This window comes from Pseudopodoces humilis, chromosome 16, assembly GCF_049639895.1.
Source record: "Pseudopodoces humilis isolate 2021_Gansu_Grassland_sample_001 chromosome 16, ASM4963989v1, whole genome shotgun sequence".
Taxonomy (NCBI): domain Eukaryota; kingdom Metazoa; phylum Chordata; class Aves; order Passeriformes; family Paridae; genus Pseudopodoces; species Pseudopodoces humilis.
Genome location: NC_142215.1, coordinates 15,558,828 through 15,581,626, shown reverse-complemented (window position 1 = coordinate 15,581,626; position 22,799 = coordinate 15,558,828). Strand labels below are relative to the sequence as shown.

The 22,799-nt window shown below is 47.5% G+C and overlaps 1 protein-coding gene across 1 annotated transcript; it reads right to left on the bottom strand.

Annotated features, from left to right (window-relative positions):
* Positions 1-13,895: 13,895 nt before the first annotated feature.
* On the bottom strand, positions 13,896-15,426 carry FOXB1 (forkhead box B1). Its single transcript, XM_005521440.2, has 2 exons — positions 15,286-15,426; positions 13,896-14,882 (listed from the first exon to the last, which is right to left on the bottom strand). Exon 2 carries the CDS (start codon positions 14,856-14,858, stop codon positions 13,896-13,898), a length of 963 nt encoding a protein of 320 aa, XP_005521497.1. The 5' UTR covers positions 14,859-14,882; positions 15,286-15,426.
* Between the last annotated feature and the right edge of the window lie 7,373 nt (positions 15,427-22,799).

The following is a 22,799-nucleotide window of genomic DNA, read 5'->3' as shown; positions in this document are numbered from 1 at the left end:
GTAAGATTAGACTCCATCTTGGAGGTATTTTCCAGCCTAAATGATTCTGCAACTCCATCTGCTCTAAAATTTTTTTCCACACGAGACCTTATGGGCACTTTGGGAGTCCATGAATGAGTTGGAGTATTAACCTGCTTTTCCTAAGTTGTAGGAAGTATATTTCTGTTTTGATTGTCCTGTCTCTGAACAACAAAAGCCAGAGATGTGGTAGCTGTGAGCAGACACATTTTAGCCAGCACAGCTGGGCCTCCTGGGATCACATGTGCTGCAATAGCCAGGACTGCATCCACAGCTGGGGCAAACCTCCAGTTGGTGACTCCAGGGATTGTGTGTGGACTGATTTATGATCCTCAAGTGTGTTGAGTAGATCTTCCCCAAACAACGGAATTCAGCTTCAAACACATTTGTCTTATTTATAAGCAGTTTAAACTTTACACTCAAGTTATTTTCTTCTCTTTCCCCAAGCTCATAATTTAAGGGGGAAACCATCAAAAATAAGTACATAACATAGCAGAATACAAGCCCTTAAAAACTAGCAGAACCTTCAGTCACTGCTTGTTTTCCTTTATGGTATTTTGTTTTATTAATAAGACTGCCTCTGTATCCATGACAAAATAAGAAAGCTATTTCCAATGAAACAGACAAGTCTTTGTTAGACATCAAATATAACTAATATTTGATGTCATAAATATTAATGATTTTCATGTCTTCAGATACTTTAGAATCAATTCCAAACATTTTTGTTTTGATTCACTCTTATTTATTTTTTCACATTGAACTGGTAGAAGGTATTTTCCCCTGTTTTTCAATGGAAGAATGTATCAAGTTCTGCAGCTTTCTTTTCTGTTTGAATTAAGATGTTGCTCAATGTATTTACATGGCTGTATCTGTACAGCCAGGCAGAATTAGCAGTTAGGGTGATGCAAGAGGGATGTCGATATGATGGCCACAAGTCCAGCTGCCAGTTAGAAGTGATCCTGGGATTTCCTGGCAAAAACAAAAGGTTTGAAAGAGGCAGGATTTTACCTGGAAACATTCAAGAGACCACATTTTCTGTGGGCATAGCACAACCTGTTGTTTGACATCTGTTTTCTTTTCCAATTTTCCACAGGTATTGAACAATAATTGGGATCTCAGCAACAATAAATTAACATTTGTTGTTCCTTAAAAGCAGGAGATTCCTCTTTCTGAGTGGAATAATTCTGTCCCTAATCACAAATGTACAGAATCAGGTTTAGGCCGCAAATTCAAATTTTCATGTCCTATAAATAATGAATAATGTCACCAGTTGAATGAGTGTTGATGCAGAGAGCAGAATCTCCCAGAGATTAGATATCAGAACTTATGGCAATTGGGGCCCAAGTTAAAATATCCATCCACACATGGAGGAGAGGGGATTCTTTGCCTGTGGAGGGTTGGTCTATACTCAGATCAAATTAAAAAAAAGATGCAAGCCTGTGATGGGAAATGTAGGAAAACAGTAAGTAAAAAAAAAATAAAAATCATACCTTAAAAAAAGTCTGAATGTTTTCAGAGCATGAAGGAAAGAAATCCCATGTTCTTTCCAGCCTGTGGAACATCATAGCTGTTGTAAATAGGCCAGTCAGTCCCAAGGAGAGCACACATGTTCCAAATGGGAGGAGATTATTTGCTGCACCATTTTAGCATGCTTGATTTATCAGTAATTAATAGAAAGCTGACAGTGATTTTGAGCAAAATAATTCCATGTTTTATAAACCAAAGATTTTGCATAAAAAATGTTTTACTTATGGTATATTCCTATGGTGAGAACATAGCCAATGTTAGCATTAATGAAATCCATCCTAATTCCTCTTTGTAAGATGCATCGTTAATCTGCTGTTAGTAAACAAGGAGTTCAAAGCAGTTAAGACAAAGAGTAGGACAAGGAGAAAATATATTTGAAAATTGCATCAGAGCATGAGCTAGAGGCTGAACAGAATTGCTTCATTTTGGTGATGAGGTTGATGTGTTGCTTGGGGATTTTTATATAGTTTTGAAAGTAGAAAATATTTCCTAGGCAAGCCTAGTGACTACATGGGATTTGATGGTATTAGCTAAATTTGGAAGTTTTATCCTAGTTTGCTGAGGAAACGAGGCTCATGAGACCATATTTTATGCCTGTTCTCTCAACCCAGACAACGTTGAATGTTTTGGTCAGCTTCAGTCAAACTTGAGAGGAGTGGAACTCCTCTTTCTACTAATTGAGTTCCTTAGATTTTTTAAGTGTTCTCTTAAATGGTTTCTGAAAATGTTGACTAGATAGAAAAGACAGGCTCAAATTACTTCCTGAGGGAAAGCCAGTCTGAACTCAAGCACTGTTCATTGTGTATGGCAATAACAAGCCAGCCACCAGTGGTGCCTCCTCTGACAAGTCAGCAGGCAGCTCTGTTCCCTCTGCTCTTGCTGGGTATCAGACAGAAATAAGAGAGGAGGGCTCTTTGGGCAGGTATAGTTTAGGGAACAAAGGCCATTGTCTGTAGGGTATCAGGTAAATTTATTCCAGTGCTTACACTACAGTGCTTTTCAGTCCTGCTGTCTGTCAGCCATCCCCACTGAGATCAATTGGAGCTGTACTGTGGACTGAAAGGATAACAGCATAAAGAATGGGAATGAACAATCTTGACAAGCCTCTGCATCCAGAGAAAGATCCCTGAGTGCCAGTACTAAAAGCTCCTTACAGAATTTCCAGAATGAATTCCTTGTGCTGTTCCCACCAAGGCCATGGAGAGGGCCTGGAAGAACAAATTAAAGGTTTTGTTTTTTCTTGGTGTGGATGTTGCCACTAGTTAAACACTTAACAGCAATATTTTAGCAAATCTTTTTCAAACTGTTGATTTTCCCGGTGATTTTGTGTTAATTATACAATGCCAGCAAGTGGAAGATTAAATGGAAACATCCAACCAAGAATAGGCTGAATCCTTTGGTTTACACAGTTGTGTATGCTGCTTTGCATTGCTGGCTGCCTTGCAAGGAACAAATAAATAGATGGCACCTTATTTCCCAGAGTTTTGAGTTGTCCACAAGGATTGAGAAATGTGGTATTATTTTGAAAAGAAATCAAAATTGGTGGCATTTTAATGCCCATTTGCTTGAGCCTAATGGGCTTGATGCTTTCTGTGCACGTAGTTGGTACTTGAATGAACACCTTGGCAGCACAGGAACTTTGTACACGAATTTGTGTTTGGCAGTCTTGCTCTGCACCACTGAAATGACACCAGCTTTGCTGGGCTGAAATAAGGAGCACGCAAAGCAGGTTTTGGTAGCTTGCTGTAGAGATTAGTGTTTGTTCAGTCCTTTTACTCTAGTTAAAGCAGTGTATTAGGGGGGTTTGTCTCCCCACAGACAATATGAGTCAATCATAATTCTATCAGAGTAAAGAGGAGGCTTAGGCAGAATGAAAAAATGTTTGTAACAGAGAAGTATTCTCTTTTCTAATTGACATTTACCATCTACTAATGCCAAGAGAGAAAGGTTACAGTGCATGGTGTAGCATGCTTGGAAGAGTGGAACATTTTCTGTGACCCAGTGAGAGGCTGTGGTTTGGAGCTTCAGAGACATAAATCTGCCTCTCTGAAGCCTCATGCTGCTACCAGTACGTGAATTACCTGAGGTAACACAAAACAAATGACCCAGCCCACTGCCTCAAGGTCCGCAGAGCAAGGGACAGGCTTTCCTCTCGTCTGACGCTGAAGAAATGAGCAGGCATGATTTGCATCCCCTACTCCAGGGAGAAAGGCTTTTACCTTTACTGTTCTGAGAGATACAAGGAATTCCACCTTATTCCAGGATAATCCAAGGATCCAGGCTTATATAATGATGCTTGCTGTTTTTCTGCAAGATCAGTTCCCAGCTTTCCTAAGAGGTATTTTCAGAGCTCAAGTGGATGAATACTGACAGCTTCTGCTTTGTATCCTCAAAAGGATGAAGGAGAAGACAATGCTGAAAATAGTACTTAACTCTGTGCTGTTGACCTCCTACCCAACTGTGCCACATCCACATTCACAGAACCATAACCTCCCTGACTTGCATTGAGAACTAAGGAACGCATTGTTACTGACCCAAATTCATCCCATTGAGTTTCTTTGCAGCGGCATTTGACCCCAAAACTGTCCTTTTAAGCAGTATATCTTTACTTGGAAAGAAAAAAATTCAGAGTTTGATCATGGAGAAACAGTTTGGGGTTTGGCTTGTTTTATTTAGTTGTAGGAACTGACAAAGGAGAATGCTCAGGAAAATAGAATAATGTCGGGGGATTTTCGATATTCTGAACAAAAGAAAAAGCAGCACTTAGATATACACAGTCCTTACTGCAAAGGGAGGGCTAATGAGGGATGGAGAGTGCTAGATGTCTCATGTGCTTTCCTCTTTTCTGATGTTCTGGGTGGCTGTGTGATCTGATGGCTGTCATGCACTCCATGGTCTGACAAGGTTTTACTTCTCTTTAGAAATGAATTTTGTTTTATAATTTATGCCTGTGACCAGTTAGGAGGAAAATGCTGTTCTCTGAAATATAACTCAGACACATCAATACAGATAGAGAAAGAGGAGCACTTTGATAGAAATTGAGTGCTACAGGCAGAACTGGGTTTATTTTCCAATGGAGAGCCTTCATTTGAACATGCAATAGGTGCCCCTGGTGATTCCTGTGCAATGACTTCAAAAGAGCCTGATCTTGAGCTTATGGAAAAATCTCAGAGTAATGCCAAGCTGATAAAAAGAAATATCTTTGTATATCTTCTGACAGGGAAATAAAATAAAATAAAATAAATAAACCAAACCAAAACAAAACAAAACAAAAAACCCCAACAACAACCCAAAAAAAAAACCCTAACCCAAATTCCTCAAAAGCAAGGCGCTGCAAGATGAGCCTGTGCTTTCAAAATACTTATCACAAACCATCTTAACAGTAAAGAGATTTATAATATATGTCTATATAGGCAGTTAGAGAAATTGTAGTATCTAACTGTGTCCAGAGAATGAAATTTACTGTTAATTGTCTCTCCTTTTGTTCACTGAAGGAGTGAGGAAGAGAAGGAGGTCATTTCAGAGCAGTCAACCCCTGGCTGATTCCAGCTGGTGGTGTCGTTTCTCCACATTGTGCTGTGGAGGCAGAGCAGGAGTTCCACCCCTCTTGTGCTCTTGCTGCTCCTCTCTGGCCCTGCTGCCTCCCCTGCGTGGACAGAACCAGTCCTGTGGTTCTGATTTAGCTAAACCCTCTCTGGATTCCTCACAGGAATTCCTCTATCAGATCTTTTAGTCATGCTTTCAGAAGAAATTCCAGTATTAATAAGACTTTGTCAAAGGTTTTACAGTGCCTGATGTTTTGCCTAACAGTCCTGGAGAAGCTGAATGCTGGAGCATTTCCAGTGATCTATTCATTGTTAGAAAAGGAGAGAAGAAATCCATTTGAGGTGTTACTGATGAGAAGTAGATAATGTGGTTTTGATGCAAAAGGATTTGAAAAATTCCTCGTCATTGAGAAGGTGGAGTCAAAACATAGAAAAGATAATTTCTTAAAACTTTCTAGAGTTTTATAAAAAATATTTAGGACTGTGATTTTATTAATATTCAGCTAGATTAGTCCATATCTTGAAAAGTATCCTAGCATCCTAAAAATGGAGCTGTCCTTTCTTCCTCCAAAGGTTAAAAAGCAAACAAACTAACCAACCAACAAAACAAAAAAACCAAACAAAAAAACCCAAATCAAACCAAACCAAAACAAAAAAATCACCCAAACCTTTTATAGGCAGAGAGAGGAACATGGTTTGGTCTGGGTTTGGCCCTTCTTTGGCAAGCTCTTTTGCATGTGAGGCAAAAAAAAAAAAAAAACAGCTTCTGGCTTATGGTCTGAAAGCACTGGAGTAACAGGTGTAGAAAAAAATTACAAAGAGTGTAGACATTTTCCAAAGCTTTCAGAACTGCCCATGACCATGCAGCATTAGGGCGCCTGTATACAGCTGCATGTGACCTTCCATAGTCAATGACTGTGACCCCAAACAGAAAGATAAATTATTTACCTAATCAGAAAATCATCTTAATGCTCTGAAAAACCTTGAGAGCAGAACTCTTACTCTACTTAATTTACTGGGAATTTTCTGTGGACTTTTATGCGATTGAATTTTTACCCTGAACCCCACCCTTTGTGTATAAGGCATTTGCAAGCATGAGTTGTGTGAGCTGTGCTGCAACTACAGGACTTTACACCTGAGAGATGAGAAAACTCAGCAGTGATAGGACAAGCAAGAAGGGACGAGCCTCCCCTCCTGGGGAGCTGTCTGTTGAGGGACTTGTGTGTCCTCCTCTGCCATACACAATTCTTGTCATTTGTAGGGAGAAACCACTGGTGCCACTCTTGCAAATGGCTGAATAAAAGGTATTTTACAAATGCAGCCTTTGGCTAGTGAGGAGTGCAGCTCAGGGTGGTCCAGCTTGTCCCATCTCCACGTACATTCAGGAGTGTGTCTGCTTCCCTCAGCCTCCAGATATACCCAACCATTATAGCTCTAGCAAAGATGAGGGAGCTCTAGCTCAATGAAGAAATGAAAATGACTATTAACAATTTTCTGCAGGTGTAGAAATCATTCAAATCTGCTTTCATGTCTGCTAGAATTCCTCCCTCTCTTTGTAAGAGTTCTCACAGTTGCAAACAAAACAACAATTTGGAGCCAAATTATGTGTAACAGGGATCAGCCCTCTCTTGATCCTCTTCCCTGTTCTCCAGAGAACTTCCTTAACCTGAAAATTATATGGGTTAATTATAAAATTATGTTCAACAAGGGCTCAAGTGCATTCAGCACAAACTGAGGAGAAACACAAACTGTGGTCTCCTTCAGCAGGTCCATGCAGACCTATTCCCATCCTTCTGTGTGTGAGTGGGCTCATTACTGGCCTGAACAGCCCAGCCCTGGGAAAAGCTAAGGAGAGGCAGGAGCACAGGGAGAGAAGACACGAGCTGTGGTTTCTGTGGGTCCAGCACTCCAGTGGGAAAGACCTGTGGGAGCTGTTCATGCTCCATTAGCCTTCAGGGAGGGATGTCTCCAAGGCACAAGGTAAAAATGTTTTCAAGAACCTGGGATGCAGACAGCACCTTTCAGCTTCAGTATTCTGCTCCCAGAAGCACACATCATTAAGATGAAGTGAAAATTTGGTAGTCAGAGCCACAGAGAGAATGCCCATTCAGGAGAGAAATACAGGAAGAAGAAGGAGTGAATCTGATGATGATATTGCTCAAGTTGATAGAAAATTGCACTTCTGTGGTGTGGAAAAGGTGGGCTTGCAACTGTGTGAAGAAATGGTTGCCATGTGCGGCTAGCAGTGGAGAATTGTCTTCCTTGCTCTGAAATGGATGCTTTGTCCACCTTGATATTCTGCAGCAGTTTCCTGCCTGACCTAACCTTTAAAGCAGCTCTTTCTAGCCAGAGCTGGATGACTTTCTGTGCTTTCATGTTCAAGTATTCCAAAAGACGGGCTCTGGTGACTTCTTGCTTGTTTCATGTGAGTTTGTATTTGTTTCATGTTTAATTTGTAATGCAGTGGTGCTGCTGATAATAGGAATAAATGTGCCCCCTAATTAGTAGCTTAGACTATTAAAATATGGAACTAACATGCGGACCTGCTCAGGAGAACAGCTTTGGGAGCAAGAGTTCCCAGGTCCTCTGGCAAGAAGCAGATGTACTAGAAGTTTTTGAAGTCTGAGAAGGTACCTTAAGCTGTCGAGGTGATGGCTGGTGAGCCCATGTAGGAGTAGAACCAGGTCTGGGTTTTGTAATCCCTACTTATTTATTGTCTATCTAGTAGCCATTAAAACAAGCAAGGAGGATGGAAGCTGCAAACCTCAAAGTGCCTTGATGTCATTCCTGGAGAAAATATCTACAGGTGGGTGCTTGCAAACAAGCCCAGTACATGCAGGTGCTCTGTGCTATCCGTGGTAGATGGGGGCAGTGGAAATGCTGAGCATTTTCCTGTGGTATAAGATTAGTCTTGGCTGTAATATCTCTCTAAGGAGCTGCTCTAATTAATGCAAAATACTCTACTTACTACTTAATTAATACCGAGGCCCTACAAAATAGTGCAAAATCAAGAGCTTTTATTTAGTAGTGCCTACAGCTGTGGTGTGAGTTAACCTGTCAGAGTTGTTGTGGCCACGTTAGGGATGTGTAAGGGGAGGCAGCGAGGGCCTCCCTTGGATGCCAGGATGTTGTGCCCTGCTCTGGCTGCCTCAGTGCTGAGGGCCCCAGCAGAGGAAGGATGGCAGATATGGTACCCTCACATAGAAAAGCTGCACAAGGAAGGGCAGGGCTAGTCCTGAGCAGCACTTGGCACCCTCTGGTCACTGCTGTGAAGAGTGGCAGTGTCTCTGGTGCCCGCTGTTTGCTCGCAGTGCACAGATGAACACGGCGGTGCTGCCGTGCCCCGTGGCGTGCGGCACGGGCACAGCGCCCGGCCTCGCCTGCGGCCGTAGCCAGGGCAAGGCCAGCGCTGGGTCTGAGGATCTCCCTGCACTCCCCTGGCCACAGCCCTGGCCCCGTGAAGGGCAGCAGCCCCGGTGTGCCCCGAGTGTGACATTCCCGGTGTGCCCTGTGACATTCCCGGTGTGCTCTGAGTGTGACAGCCCCAGTGTGCCCCGAGTGTGACATTCCTGGTGTGCCCTGTGACATTCCCGGTGTGCTCTGTGACAGCCCTGGTGTGCCCTGAGTGTGGCACTCCCCTGAGTGTGACACTCCCGGTGTGCCCTGAGTGTGGCACTCCCCTGAGTGTGGCACTCCCCTGAGTGTGGCACTCCCGGTGTGCACAGAGCCCCGAGCAGCCCGGGAGAGCAGACGGGCAGGAACCCTTCCCAGGCATTTCGAGAAGGGGCTGAAGGAGCTGCGATTCTTAGGGCAAAGGGCGGCTCTTCCTTCTTTTCTCTTTGCAAATAGAAGCGTCACCTTCCAAACTGTACTGTGACTCTGCCAGAAAAATCTGGAACCTTTTTTTTCTCCTTTTTTTTTTCTTTCTTTTTTTTTTTAATTTGTTGTTGTTGTTGTTGTTGTTGTATTGTATTTTTTTCCGAGCAAGGGTGCCAGTGCAACTTGCCCTGTAGCGCAAAGGGACCCAGAAAGAGAGAAGATAAAATGAATTTAAATTCCAAAGGGGTTTCAGTGCTGGTTTCCTAGTCCCCGAGTCAGCAATGTGTTTGTGAAAATTCAGCCTTTTTGTCTCTCAGAAAAAAGGGCTAAATCTACATCGGTGGCCCAGTCTAGGTTTGCTATTCTTTGCATTTTCTATTCAAGTGAATGAGAGTGAATGAAGTGGCCTGGGACCCTTTATTTGATCTACTCAATTGCATAAAGTGACAGAATTCTAATATATTTGTTTAATGCTCTTCAATGGGGCTTTCACTTTCTAGCTTGCAAATGAAGCCTCGATCTGCAAAGTTTTGTCCTTTTTTTCTTTCTACCTTTTTTTTTTTTTTCCTGGCAGAGAGACCATATTTCATAACTTGGGCTACGGTTTGAAGTGATTTCAAGAGGAGTTTTAGACTCGAAAAGTGGGAAATAAAGAAACAGATGTGAAGTTATTGTAAATTCTTATAGTGGGCTCCGGGGCTATTGTAAACCCACTGCAGGCGGTCCAAAGCCTCTCTTTTTCATGCTGTAATTGAAACATATTAATTAGATAATTTGTTGTTAGTTTAAAAGAAACAAATACAGCCCCTCCAAGGCTTCACAGCCTCGGTTTCTTTTTGTTAACAAAAACAAAAACAAAAAAAAAAACAACCAACCCACAAAGTGACATTTATATTAAGATTCCAAGATAATTCGGCATTGAAGTTGATGAAGCTGCTAAGTTTTTTCTCCCTTTCCCAAGGATCACTTTTGAAAAAAGTCTGGCTCATAAAATTCCCTCTCAGGGGTCGCCGGGGAGTTCTTTTCTCCCTACCTGGCACAGACCGCCCTTCCCTGCAAGGCGCGGTTCGAGAGAAAATAAATATTCCGAGTGAGAAAGAGCTGGCTGTCTTCAATAGAGGATTCAGTCCTGTGGGGTGGTGTCTTCTCACATGTCGAGGGGAGAGAAAACAAAACAAAACAAGACCACAAAAAAAAAAGGAAAAAAAAAAGAGAAAAAAAAAAGAAAAAAAAAACCCACACACACAAAAAAAACCCGGCGGCCGAGAAAGGATTCACATACCATGCGCTGACATGAAGCAAAGCCCCGAGCCGCCAAGCCCGGCTGCGTTCTCGGGCTTACCTTGCACAGCCGGGCTCCAACCCATCCTCCGGAAGAAAAGAGCTTTCTCCTGAAATTAACGGTGTCTTTGCATTAAGTACGCCTAGCTTATAATGTGTCACTGGTAAATAAATAAAATTAAAATAATAATAAAAAATAATCCCCCCGACCCCCCACGAAACACGACGGAGAGCTCGGCCGCGCCTGATTCCCTCGTCCCCCTCTCGCCCCTTCCCTCCGCGCTGTTGTCTGTTGCTGCTCTATTTCAGATCTGTGTTTATTGACATTGGACTTGAGCCATTAGGGAGATTTAACAAGTCAAAGCAGTAAATTCAAGCGACGCGCTGAGCTGCGTATTTGTTTGAAATGAGCATCGCATTTGGGGAAGCGGGAGATGTGCGGAGGAGCGCGGAGGCTCCGCGGGCTGCGCGCTGGGGACCGCGGCCAGGGACAGGGAGCGCTGGCCAGGGGTGTCCCCGGGCTCGGGTAATGGCAGAGATAAAGAGGAAAATGGCACTTTAAATGTAAGGTGGCGAGTCACACACTCGCATTATGCAGCGAGAAACCTATAGCACCTTTTTGAAGTATTTTGCTTTGGGGTATAATTTTTCAGATCTTTATCTCCGCCATTACTCTATAGTTAAAAAAAAAATACTCAGAAAGTGCAGCTTCATCTTGTTAGTTGGGCTTGGATTTCATCTTTGAGGATTTGTTCTGACTGCTAGATCTTTAAGGAAAAAAGGGAAGGAGAAAAAGCTTTTTCGTTGTCTAAAAATGTAGGTCATCGCTTGTTTAGGAAAAGTTTGTCAAGTTATGTGTCCATTGATCTGGTGATAAGTTTTGAATGCTTTCTTTAACTGATCGTGTTGATATAATCGTGAGTTGGACTTGATGAATGAGTTCAGTTGTCCCCCATCTGACAAGCTTTAGCAGCTTCATGCATTTTAATCAGCCCAATGATTCATGTATTTTCCACCTTTTTTCTGTGTGTGGGATCCATTCTTTTAAAAAAAAAAAAATGGTCACAACTGGATTAATTGCCCTCTACATTAATCTTAAAACTTTTGCAAGGACCTTGTGGTGTGTAGTAGGGAAATGGGGATGTCACTTACTGTGTTTATGGTCCAGAAATTCAGAGAGAGATCAGTCGGAGACAAAACCTCTGTAACATCATTGCCATAGAATTTGTGAATCCTGCCGCTTCATTAGAATACAATGTCGTTTTCTTGCTGGTGAGCACTTCAGTATGTGGTTGTCTTGTAACTGTGCTCGCAGAATGCCTCATCTCCAAGGCATTTATTTACTCATCTCACTAGATGGCTTCTCTAATTTTCAACAGTTGCAGAATCCTTGTAAAATCCCTAGCCCTTACTTTTTAAAAGGGACTGTATATTGAATTATAGAAAAACAGGTACAATAGTGTTACACTTCACAATCTACAGGTTTGGAAAAGTGTTGATCAATAAGGATGGAGAAATTCTAGCAGTGGTTGGACTAACTTGTGCTTGAGGAGGTTTAAATGCCAGGTAAAAGGCTACAATAGCTCACTTTTCCTCAAAAAGCATTTTGCAATGCCACTTGTAAGAAAAAACACCACTGGAAAAAAAAAAATCTGTGTTCTCAGTCTTAAAAAATGTATCTAATTCGTTAAAGATTTTTTTATGATTGATCTGTATTGCAGAAGCTTACTAATTTTTATGCATTTTAGAGAAAATGTAACTGGGAGTAAGTAGGTGATGAGTACAGATAGACACACGCATGAATGTAATAGGTGCTTATATTTGGTGTAAGTGTATAGGGCACAAATGCAGATGTGTGTGTATGCAGAGATGTACAGATATATAGATATAAACCCCACAGAATATGTTCTCCCTTTGTTAAAGTGGCGATAACAACAATTTTATCTAAGAAGTTATGCTACATTAATAACTATACTATCCCTGCTTGAAAAGGCTGTTTAGATTATCTAAATATTGTAATAACGCCATTCCTTCATCATGAACTAGTGTTTTAACTTTTCTTGTGTAAACTCCTTAAAAAGACAAATAAGAAACTAAATCTGCATTTACATATTTTAATGAGAAAATATTATTTGGACGACTAGGTTCATAATTTAACGTAGACACTTTTTAACCTTTGTCTTAAAACACACATGCTGGGAACAAGAACACCAATATTTAAAATGCCATGCTTATTCTGTACAGGAAAAAAAAGTTTAAAAGAAATGTCCTTACAGTTTCAATAGACACTAATGCTGTTTAGAGGGGGGTGTTCTCTTTTTTTTTCTCTTAACTTAAGCAGTTCACAACAGAACAACAGTTCAGTTTCCAGCAAACTACCTAAAACTAGAAAGGAGTATATCAAACAAAAGTGCATTTTACACATTTTATAATCATTCATATGCACAACCACTTACAGTTTCCCTAGCCGCCTCACTCTTGTCTGCAAAGCTCCAGCAGAAATCAGAATGACCTCCACAGTTTGTACCTGGTATTGTATTACTTTTCCACATTTCATCGGTGGCTTCAACAGCTTTTATTTAAGCTATGTCGGTCCGTGTGCTCGATAACAAGTTTATTTTTATTAGAATTATGGTTGTTGTTTGTTTTGAAGCTATGGAGTAAATAGCCACTAAATTTTAAAAATAACAACAACAACCAAAAAAAACCCAACAAAAACCAACAAAAAAGAAAACCTCGTCTCCCCCAAACCTTCGGGTTAACCAGAAGTTAACAGACAAGTCAACTCCTCTTTCACCTGAAAACTACAGTAAACATCCACGTTACAACAGGTACTCCAAAAGGACCTCATCTGATTTACAGTACAGACGCAAGTTCAGTATTTACATTAAAACAGGCTCTTTGTAAACATGATAGGTGTGGCGTGGGTCCCGCTCCGCGCCGCCCCCGGCGCTCCCTCAGCCGCTCCCGGCCCCGCTGCAGCCCTGCCCCGCTGCAGCCCTGCCCCGCTGCAGCCCTGCCCCGCTGCAGCCCGGCCCCGCTGCAGCCCGGCCCCGCTGCAGCCCTGCCCCGCTGCAGCCCTGCCCCGCTGCAGCCCGGCCCCGCTGCAGCCCGGCCCGCGGCAGCGCACGGGACACGCACCCACACAAAGGGCACCCAGCGCTTCACGGCGTTCCCAAGACCCGAGCCTCTGCTGCTTGGAGGCTGGAAACGGCGCTGCTCTCATGTAGTGACACGGCAGCCATCCTTGTTTATGGTACTAAGGATTGGTCCTGTATAAACCCCTGCTTTTCCCAGACAAAAGAAGGGGAAGGGGCATCGCCGAGCCAGGCTCTCCTGGTCGCCGACAAATCGAAGATGCCTGAAGTACTTTTGGAAAACTAGCGATGCAAGTGGCAGCTCCTACCGGGCGGGAGGGGGCGGGCCGGGCCGGTTCCTTTCGCCTCAGAAGAACGGAAAACAAAGTTCAGAAGCAGGGGAGAAGCCGAGCCGCGAGGGAGGGTTCGGCTGAAGGGGCGAAGCGGAAAGGGAGCTCACGCGAACGGCAAACCTCAGTTTCCCGCGGGGAGCTGTCTCTGCTTTCGAGGAAAAGAGTTAGAGAGGAGAGGGGAAAGAAGCGGAAGGAGGGGAGAGAAGGGGAGGGAGGAGAGCTCCGAGGAAACTTTGGGAGAAAGGGGAAGGCAGCGTCCGTGCAGGCGGCCCGGGTCAGTGCACAGCCACGGAGTGCAGGGCGGGCGCCGGGCTGGTGAGAGTCTCGCTGGGGGTGGCCGGGCTGCTTTGGCTGGTGGCCGTCTGCGAGGACGTGGGGCTCAGGGAGGGCGGCGAGTTCGAGAGGATGGTGGGGATGGGCGCGGGCAGGGCGGGCAGGGCTGGCACCGCGGCAGGGGTCGGCTTGATGGGGACGGGGATGGCCGGCAAAGTCTGCCCCCCATGGCAGAGCGGTTTGATGGGCACGCCGTAGGCGCCGTACTCGCTGCTGGCCATGGAGATGGGGGTGGCAGTGTCGATCATGCCGGAGCCGTACATGTGGGGCCAACCCGTGCCAATGGAGCTGCCCACCGTAGTCAATTGATTGGGGAGAGGGTAGGCGGCCGGCATGGGCTGCATCGTGGAAAAGGCGAGGCCCCCGGGCATCTTGTACTCTCTGGCGATGATGTTCTCGATGGCGAAGGGGTGCTTGAAGCTGGAGGGCTGGGACACGCCGAGATTGTACGTGGACATCTGGGGCAGGTGGGTGCCGGTGGCCGCAAGGGCGCTGAGCCGCAGCTTCGCTTGCTGCTGCAGGTACTGCGCCGCGTCCGCCGGCTTGCTGGGAGCCAGGTGGTCCGACTTGACCACCTTGAAGCGCTTGCGGCGGCGCAGGAAGCTGCCGTTCTCGAACATGTCCCCGCAGCTGGGGTGCAGCGCCCAGAAGCTGCCCTTGCCCGGCTGGTCGGGGCGGCGAGGGATCTTGATGAAGCAGTCGTTGAAGGAGAGGTTGTGGCGGAGGGAGTTCTGCCAGCGCTGTGTGTTCTCCCGATAGTAGGGGAAGCGGTCCATGATGAACTTGTAGATCTCGCTCAGGGGCAGCATCTTCTCCGGGGAGCTCTGGATCGCCATGGCGGTCAGCGAGATGTAGGAGTAGGGAGGCTTCTGATCGCTGTAAGTGTTTCTGCCCGGGCGAGGCATCTTCGCTCGGCGACCCGCGGAGATCTGCAGAAGGGCAGCGACAAGGGGAGGGGGGCGGGAGGAGGGGGTAGAGGGGTCAGTCCGGGGGGATTTGCACGGACACCCAGTCGGGTCAGCCGGTGGCTCTGGGGCCGGGCTGGAGAAAGGAAGGGAAGGGACACGGTGGATCTCAGCCCTCGGAAGGGTGGACCGCGAGGTGCAGACGAGGGCAGGAGAAAACAGTCCGGAGCCCTTTGCCGCCGCAGGGGGAAAAGCGATGTACTTCTCCCAGCTCCGGCCTCCCTCAGCCTGGCCTTCCCGCAGGAGCCCGCGTCGGTAAAGTTACTCTAGTGATAGCTCTGTCTTCTGGTCTCGGCGAGGAGAAGGGGACCCCATCCCCTCCCCTCGACTCCCACCCAACTCCATGCCAGCCCCTCCATATGCCCACCTTAAAGTTGCTGGAAGTTGACAGTCCGCATCCGGGACGCAGCTGAGAGTTCGGACTCTTTCCCAGCCCTCTCCTCCGGCGTGTTTCTCGCCCCTTCCGCGGCCACGCTGCTCCGGTTTAGTCCTGAGGAGGCAGCGAGCTGGCTTGGTTTTGGGAATCCTCTTGTACACCCCTCCCTTCACCTTCGCGGGCTGAATCAGCTTCTTTTACACCATCGGCAGCTGCACTGTAGCAGAGGCTTGTTTTCTTCTCTGCAACGGCGATGAGCTAACTAGTTGCCTCCATGTCCTTCCTCTAACCATCTGATAGTTTTATGTGGTGACATGAGCAGAAAAGACCCCTGTAGAGGCGCTTCATTAATGTGCCACTTCTTTGCTATCATATGACAATCGCCTTGGGAGCAGGGGGAGGGGAGCAGGGAGGAGGGGGCTGGAGAGAAAGGCATAATCTGGTTTCATTTACACCTATTTACATGGACACCTTGGGCCAATGGGAATCATTTCCATTTGAAGACAAGGCGAGGGGTGAAAAGGCTCCGCCAGCGGAATTGCAGCGCGATGGTACCCGGTGGCTGGGGGTGGGGGGAAGGTATGCACTAACCTCTCTGTGGACTTTTCAGGAAGCTTAGTCTGCAATTCACACTTACAAATGGAGGTACCGAGCAGTGGGATGTTTGACATGGAAATTGCTTGGCTGTGGTATTCTGTTTGTTCTGCATTGTTATCTGATTTGTATTGTTGGCTAACTTAAGGCGAGCCTTTTCCCCTGTAACGAGGGACTTTCTCTTTGCCAAATCCGCTCTCCCCGAGCGAAGGTTCTTTCTAGGAGCGGTATGATCGGGGCTCCTGGGGAGCCGCCCCGGGAAGTCAGTCCCCCCTTCACCCTCACCCTCCCACCCCGCCCCAGCCCATGCAGGACCGCTGCTCTGGTTCCGCGGACCTTTTGGTGTAAAGATGCGGGAGTTGCTCTCAGTGCACCAGAGCGAAGGGGCTCCTGACCGTGGCGTGGCCCCGGTGTGCTCGGTAAGGAGCTCCTCACGCCGCCGCTCTGCTCGCGGGACCGGGGAGTGTCCGCTTGTGCTCCCTCCGGCCTCGAGGCTGGGGGTCCCGCAGAGCTGGTCTGGGCTAATGGCTCCGTGTCAGCGGTCACTCTGATAAACATCGTCATCTTGACGTTTTCTGCTGGATTTGCATGATGTGTCTCAGACTGTTCGCCTGCCTGTGTGCTTCTCGGTGCGCACTTGTGTGTGTGGGAGCAGACAGGACGTGGAACAGCCGAGTTGCGGCTCTTTCCGATGCACGGTACTCCCTCCTCCCCGGGAACAGAGGCCCGATCCTGGAACCGCAGCCCAGGCTGCCAGCCGGGTGTTCTGGGGGAAGGATCAGGCCCGGAAGGTCCCAGGCTTGCCCTGGCACAGGAGGGAAGTTTGCACGATGTGTATTCCCGAGGCTGCGGAGCATCCTGTCACCCTAGAGCCAGAACTGAAGATTGTCTCGGGAGCTGCGATCCCGGAGAAGAAGAGCCTTTGTGGTGAATACACATCACCTCCATTAACAATATTTTCGGAGCTGGTCAATAACTCACCAAAACGTAACTTAAACACGATGAATTTAGGAGATTAAACAATTTCATTAATATTGAAATGGCTGCTGAGGCTGAGCGCGCGCGCTTGGAATGCAAGCGCACGTTTTTCAATATTAACAGAAGTACTTGAAAAGAAGAATAATGTCACCTTCTTAATTCAGCAAAAATAGCCGGCTTGGGGGAGGGAGAGCGGCGGCGGCTCTGTACAGCGCGGCTGCTGAGAGCCGGGCCCTGCGAGAGCCTTGGAGCCTGCTCGGAGGGACGGTCCCCACCAGGCAGGGCTCCCCCAAACCTGGCCAGACCCTCAAAACGCCTTTCATTCACATCGCAACCAGCGCCGAGCTCGTGTGTGCAAACCGTGCTCCCTTCATCCCAACCCGGCGGCCCTCGGTCCCATCTAATCCCTCTCTCTCGGGGCAGGATGTCGTTTAGAGAATAATAAGTAAATAATTGTGTTTCTAGGAATCCGAGAAGCCGACCGGGCCACGCTGCCGAGCTAACGAGCCCTTTGAGGAGGGGGAAGACCTGCCACATGCCACCCTCTGCCCCTTGCAGAGAAGGGCCCGGGAGTGTTTGTGCTGTTCAGAGCCCGGGAGTTGCCTTGCTCAGTTCATCGGCTCCGAGATGCATCATACAACCGGGCAGGGCAGGAAGGCAGCCTCCAAAATTTTTTTTTGGGGGGGGGCTGGGGTGGGGTGGTGTAAGAGATGATGAGATGATGGATATTTGTTAGAGGATAAGAAAGACAATGCTCTGAAACGAGGAGAGATTCCTCCCAGCATCCCCTAACACCAGACAGAAGGCTTCTGTTTTTGTACTGAGAGCCCCAAGAATGTGGGTGTAAGGGGCACTTCCCTCCCACACACACCACATACCCAGTTCCCCCATCCCCAACTTCTAATACCCCCCAATCTGGGTTTTGTCTCTCGGCCCAAGTTCACTCCTGGGATGCCTGTCTAAAAGACAGCTCAGAAAATCCACAAACTGACAAATAATTCTCTTCCTCTTTTTGCCGGTACCTTTTCTTTTCGAAGAAAGAAAAAAAACCAAACCAAACCAACCGCTGACACAAAAAGGAACCCTCAAGCTATAAAGTTAAAGTAGACTTCCGTTGTCATTTGCTACTCCGAGTGCAAACGAGGTATGGCTGTAAGGTTCCCGGTGGGGTTTTTTTGTTTTGTTTTTTGGGGGTTTTTTGTTTTGTTTTGTTTTGTTTTCCATTGCAAAGGAATGTGTGATTGGAGGGGTAGGGCAGGCAAAGTCAACCCAGTAATTGATACCTAAAGTTTCACCTCGTGCTAAGCACGGCCACAGATGATAGACTTGGGCAATATAGGATTTAAATGCAATTGTAGCATTTCCCTTCAGCTTTGAAAGCCAACATTAGGGAAGGTGAAGTGAACCCAAATCCATTGTGTGGGAAACCAAAACAAACAGACGTTTTGCTGAAGACTAATTCAAATAAGGAGCTCAGAGGAAGTGTTGGGAAAACTGTATAAAATACACATAAGTCAATTATATCAATGTGCAAACCCAATGGAAATCTATTTCGTGCAAGAGCCATTCAGCCCTTGCATGGAGCCCATCATGGACCACCTTTCTGCATGGAAGGTTTGCAATAGCCCCCTTTCCCACAAGCAAGACCACACACGTTTACAGGTTTGGTAATAATTTATGCTAATTTTCCTCCATAAATCCACAATTCGCCTCAGTGGCAAGCAGGGCTGTTGAAAGAGGAAAAGGAGATGGAAAAGTGACAAATACAATATTGATTTTGAATCCTTGTGGCTTCAAGCAGGTGTGTAGCTTTGCAGAGGGGAGGAGTGGGAGAGGGGCTGTGGGGGGAAGCCAAGAAGTTTTCCAAGGATAAAAAATCCACTCTGTGTGAGAGAATACTCACAACCTTGTTAATATTTACAAACCAGTTGGGAGAAAAGAGAAAGGAGGGGGGAAGTACCAGCTTCTTAGGGTTTCCTAGGCTGCAAAACACAATGCCAGTCTCTGAGCAAGCTTCCCCCGTTTTGGAAAGTCAACTGCGGGCTGTTGGTTGTGGCTGCGTTTCGGCTAAGCCTCGGCCTCATTTTTTTCTTTTTTTTTTTTTTTTTCTTTTTTTTTTAATAATGGTTCTGCTTCTGCTCTCGGGGGCTGAGAAGGAGAAGGAAGCCAAGATACTTGGGGTCTCCTGCTTTTCTGTGTGCTTCAAGTCCCGGTGCGGTTTCCGAAGAGCTCCGGCCGCTCTGGGAACGGCAGGGCTTTGTCCAACCCCACATTCTTCCCCAAATCTGCCGCTTTGGCGTGAAAGTACTTAGCGCCCTTTCAAAAGGATTTTGTTCCTTTCCCAATGAGCATTAAACAAACTCCCCCTGCCTGTCAAGGCCGGACTGAGAACTGCTCCCCAAACCTGTGTTCCCGGTAGCTCGGGATGTGCAGTGAGCTTTGTGCCCGGGGGGCCGGGGCAGGCGGCGGGGCTCCCGGCGCTGGGCAGCGCTCTCGGCCGCCCCTGCCCTGCCCTGCCCTGCTCTGCCCTGTGCCCTGCCACCACCGCCCGCTCGCTCCTCGCTGCTGTCACCCTCCTGAGAACCGGCTGTCCTCGGCTGCCCCGTCGGGGATCTCAAGCGCCGCCAGCCCGAGCCGGCCCTTAGCCCCTCTGAGGCTCCGCCGGGGCGCACCCGAAGACGGAGCGACCCCCGTGTCCCCCGCACTCATCGCTGCCGGCCTCGGGCCCCGGGCAGCCGTTTCGCGCTTTTCCAGCGTGCACAGAGCCCTCGCTGGGACCACCCGAATTCCTTAACCCCTAGAGGAGAGTCATGGCTCATGGCTCTTGGGGCTGTCCCAGAGCTCCTGATCGGAGCCGGTTTCCTGGGAGAGCCCTTTTCCTTCTGCCGCCGGAGGTAAAACCACGCTCCGGTAAACCCGGCACCTCAGCCTCCCCACCCTCCACATGTCCGAGACCTCCCTAGGACGGCTCGGAGGAGTGCCGGGGTTCCAGGGAGTGTGTGAGCCCGGGATGGGCACGCAGCGCTGCCCCGGCCTGGGCTGCCGGCCCGGCCCCCCTCCCCTCCCGGGGCTCGCAGGTGCGCGCTGGGGCCGCGCATCAGCCGTGACTCCCCAGCGTTTTGTTAAGTACCGCGCTGGTAGCGCGGATTCCAGCTTGAGTCTCCACGTTATTGAGAGCCTGTCTTTGTGGTAAACTTCCCTTGCCTTCCCGGAGGTGCTGGAGTCTTTATCTACGTTTGGGATTTGTTGGTTTGTTTATTTATTTATTCGGAGAAGTATCAGGGGAGGCCTCGAAAACTTTTTCTTTTTAATCTTCCCTTTTAAACAAATGTCGCATTTCAAGCTGCCCTCTCTTCTCCTTCTCACATTGTAGGAAATATTGAAAATGCCACCTTAGTATTGAAGGGATTAACTTGCTTTTCTCCCAGCCGCTAACTCTGGTGTAAAGGGAGCAGTAGATCAACTGTATAATGTGTGCACTGTTTGGTCATTTGTACAAGCAGAACAAAGGTTGAGCTAAGCCAAATTGCATTGCACTTGTGAACCGAGTCCCAATTTGAAGTATCTTTTACAGCAGGGGGAATGAGAACAATTTCGTGTATGTCTAAAAGGGAATAACAAAGCCACTTTCTAGAGCATCTCAAAGTGAAGTAGTGAGGCGTGACATTCCCAGGGTGAGGAGGGACAAAGGCAGGGTCAGGGGGATGAAAAAGGGAATCAAACAGCCACTTTCACATGTCTGCCCTCAACTGCTGCACCTCTCCATAATAGGAAACAACTGTTGTAAAAAGGGGGATTGCTCCCATTCATTCAAAATAGCAAATGATAGCTAAACAACATTGTCAAAACTGAATCAACTTCTGTGCAGTACCACCCAGAAAAAGGTATTGTGTTTTGGTTAATAGCTGGGTGGAGCAAACTTGATTTTCCTTTTTTTTTTTTCCCCTTTTCTTTCTTTTCTGTCTTTTATTTTTTTTTCCAAGGACTCTTCTTTCCAGATCCATCCGTTGCATAAACTTTATTTCTTATCATGAGCCCTTTTTTTACAAGACGTGCTCATCCCCATTCACGCTTTCTCCTACAGTCCGCTCTTGTCTCGGTGTTCTGTGCAAGACCAAAAAGCAAGAAAAAATAGGCTGAGTCCCGTTCTCGCTGCAATCAGAACGGCGGTTCAAAATCCGTAAGCAGTGTAAATCTTTCTTGAATTGCATGTGCGTGTCGCCCGGCAAAACCACCTTTAAATTACTAAGTTATTACTTAGCCAAACATTGTGAAATGGTTTTTATGACAATCGACTATGATTTTAAATTGCATATCGGCAAGAATAATGGCGCGCACGTTACAGTTATTTTCCGTCTTTATAGGCAGAGGTAATAACCGCTTGCGGAATTCAGGCTCGGGCAAACTTTTTCCTGCATTGTGTGAAGTCTTTAACGAGACGGGCTTTAATTAGGGTCAGAACTTTGAATGCTTGTGTTTTTCTCTCTGTTGACGGGGGGCATGTTTGCAAACAGCTCCGTAAGTTGCCGCCGCGAAGGCTCAGCGCGGTGGGGGGGTGCGGTGTGACTGTGTGGGCGCCGGGACTCTGCGCTTTCCCTTCCTGCCGCAGCGCCCCCCGCCCGGCCGCCACCCACCGAGCTGCCCGGGGCCAAGAACACAATTCCCGAGCGCGGGGATCCCCGCCCTCGCTGCCCCGCCGGGCCCCGCTCCTCTCTGGGACGGGACGGGACGGGACAGCACCGCCCGCCAGAGCCCCCCCGGCGCTCGCACCCGCGTCCCGCGGGGAAGCGACAGCGCTTCCTCGGCCACGCCGCGTGTCCGCCAAAGCAGAGGGGTTGCTGTCCCCTCCCCGAGCTGTCCCCTCGCCGAGCTGCGTGCCGGGCTCAGCGCCCGGGGAGCCCGAGGAGGGGGGGATCGAGCGCTGAGGGAAGCGGCTCGGCCGTGGAGGGTCCCGCACGCTCGGGGCCCGTGCAGCCGGGCTGGAGGGCAGTGCGGGACCGTGACAGGCCAGGCTGGCCGCTCCAGGGGAAGCGCTCATTGCGTCTCCAGAGTCCGGCGGCTTCCATCGCTTCCTTACATCTGTTGACATCCTCCTCCCGCCTCAGCTCCCGGCCGCTTGTACTCACGACGCGAGCCAAGCTCCCGTCTTCCCATCAACCCCCAACTCTGCAGCGAAAACCATATTAACCTTCTTTAATATTTCATTCCTGGAAGAGATTATTTAGACATAACTTTAGAAAATATTTCTCTGCAGTGATTTCTTCCCATAGATTTTTTTCTCCGTATTTATTATCGAGAAATATGGTAGTCATATAGCATTCAACCAGCTAAAGAGGATAGAATTTGATAGACGATTTTTTTCCCCTTTTGGCGAGCAAAGATTTTACATGAGAATAAAAGGCATTGGGAATGGCAAAGCTTTCTGAGCTCTGAGAGCGAGATGTCTGCGCTGTCATTCACACGAGAGCTCTTTCGTGTTTCTTCTACTAGGAAGTATTTTTGTCCAAGTTCTCTCTCTCTTGAGCCTCGACCTGTAAAACCCTTGCTCTGTATTTTGAGTGACGGCAGTTTCAGTCGGCACGGCCGTTTTCTCGTCAAGGTAAATGACACTTTTAAGCAGCAGCCCCGGTAGCGGAAGGGAGCCGGGGCCGGCGCTGAGCCCCGCGGACCTGTTGGCAGCCCCGCGTGGGGCTCCGCGGAGCCGGGCGGAGCTGCCTGGGTAAACTGCTTGTGTATTTCACATTATCATCCCGCTATCTGCAGGCAATGTAGATTTTCTAAAGATCTAATGAATAAACAACCAGCAAGCGCTGGCGGTGTAATTTACATTGTTAATGCCTACATGTGTATAATAAATATGCATTTGTATGTCTTCAAATAAACTCTTTTTAGTTTCTAACCTGTGGTGATTTTTTTAAAAGCTGTCTTTTCCA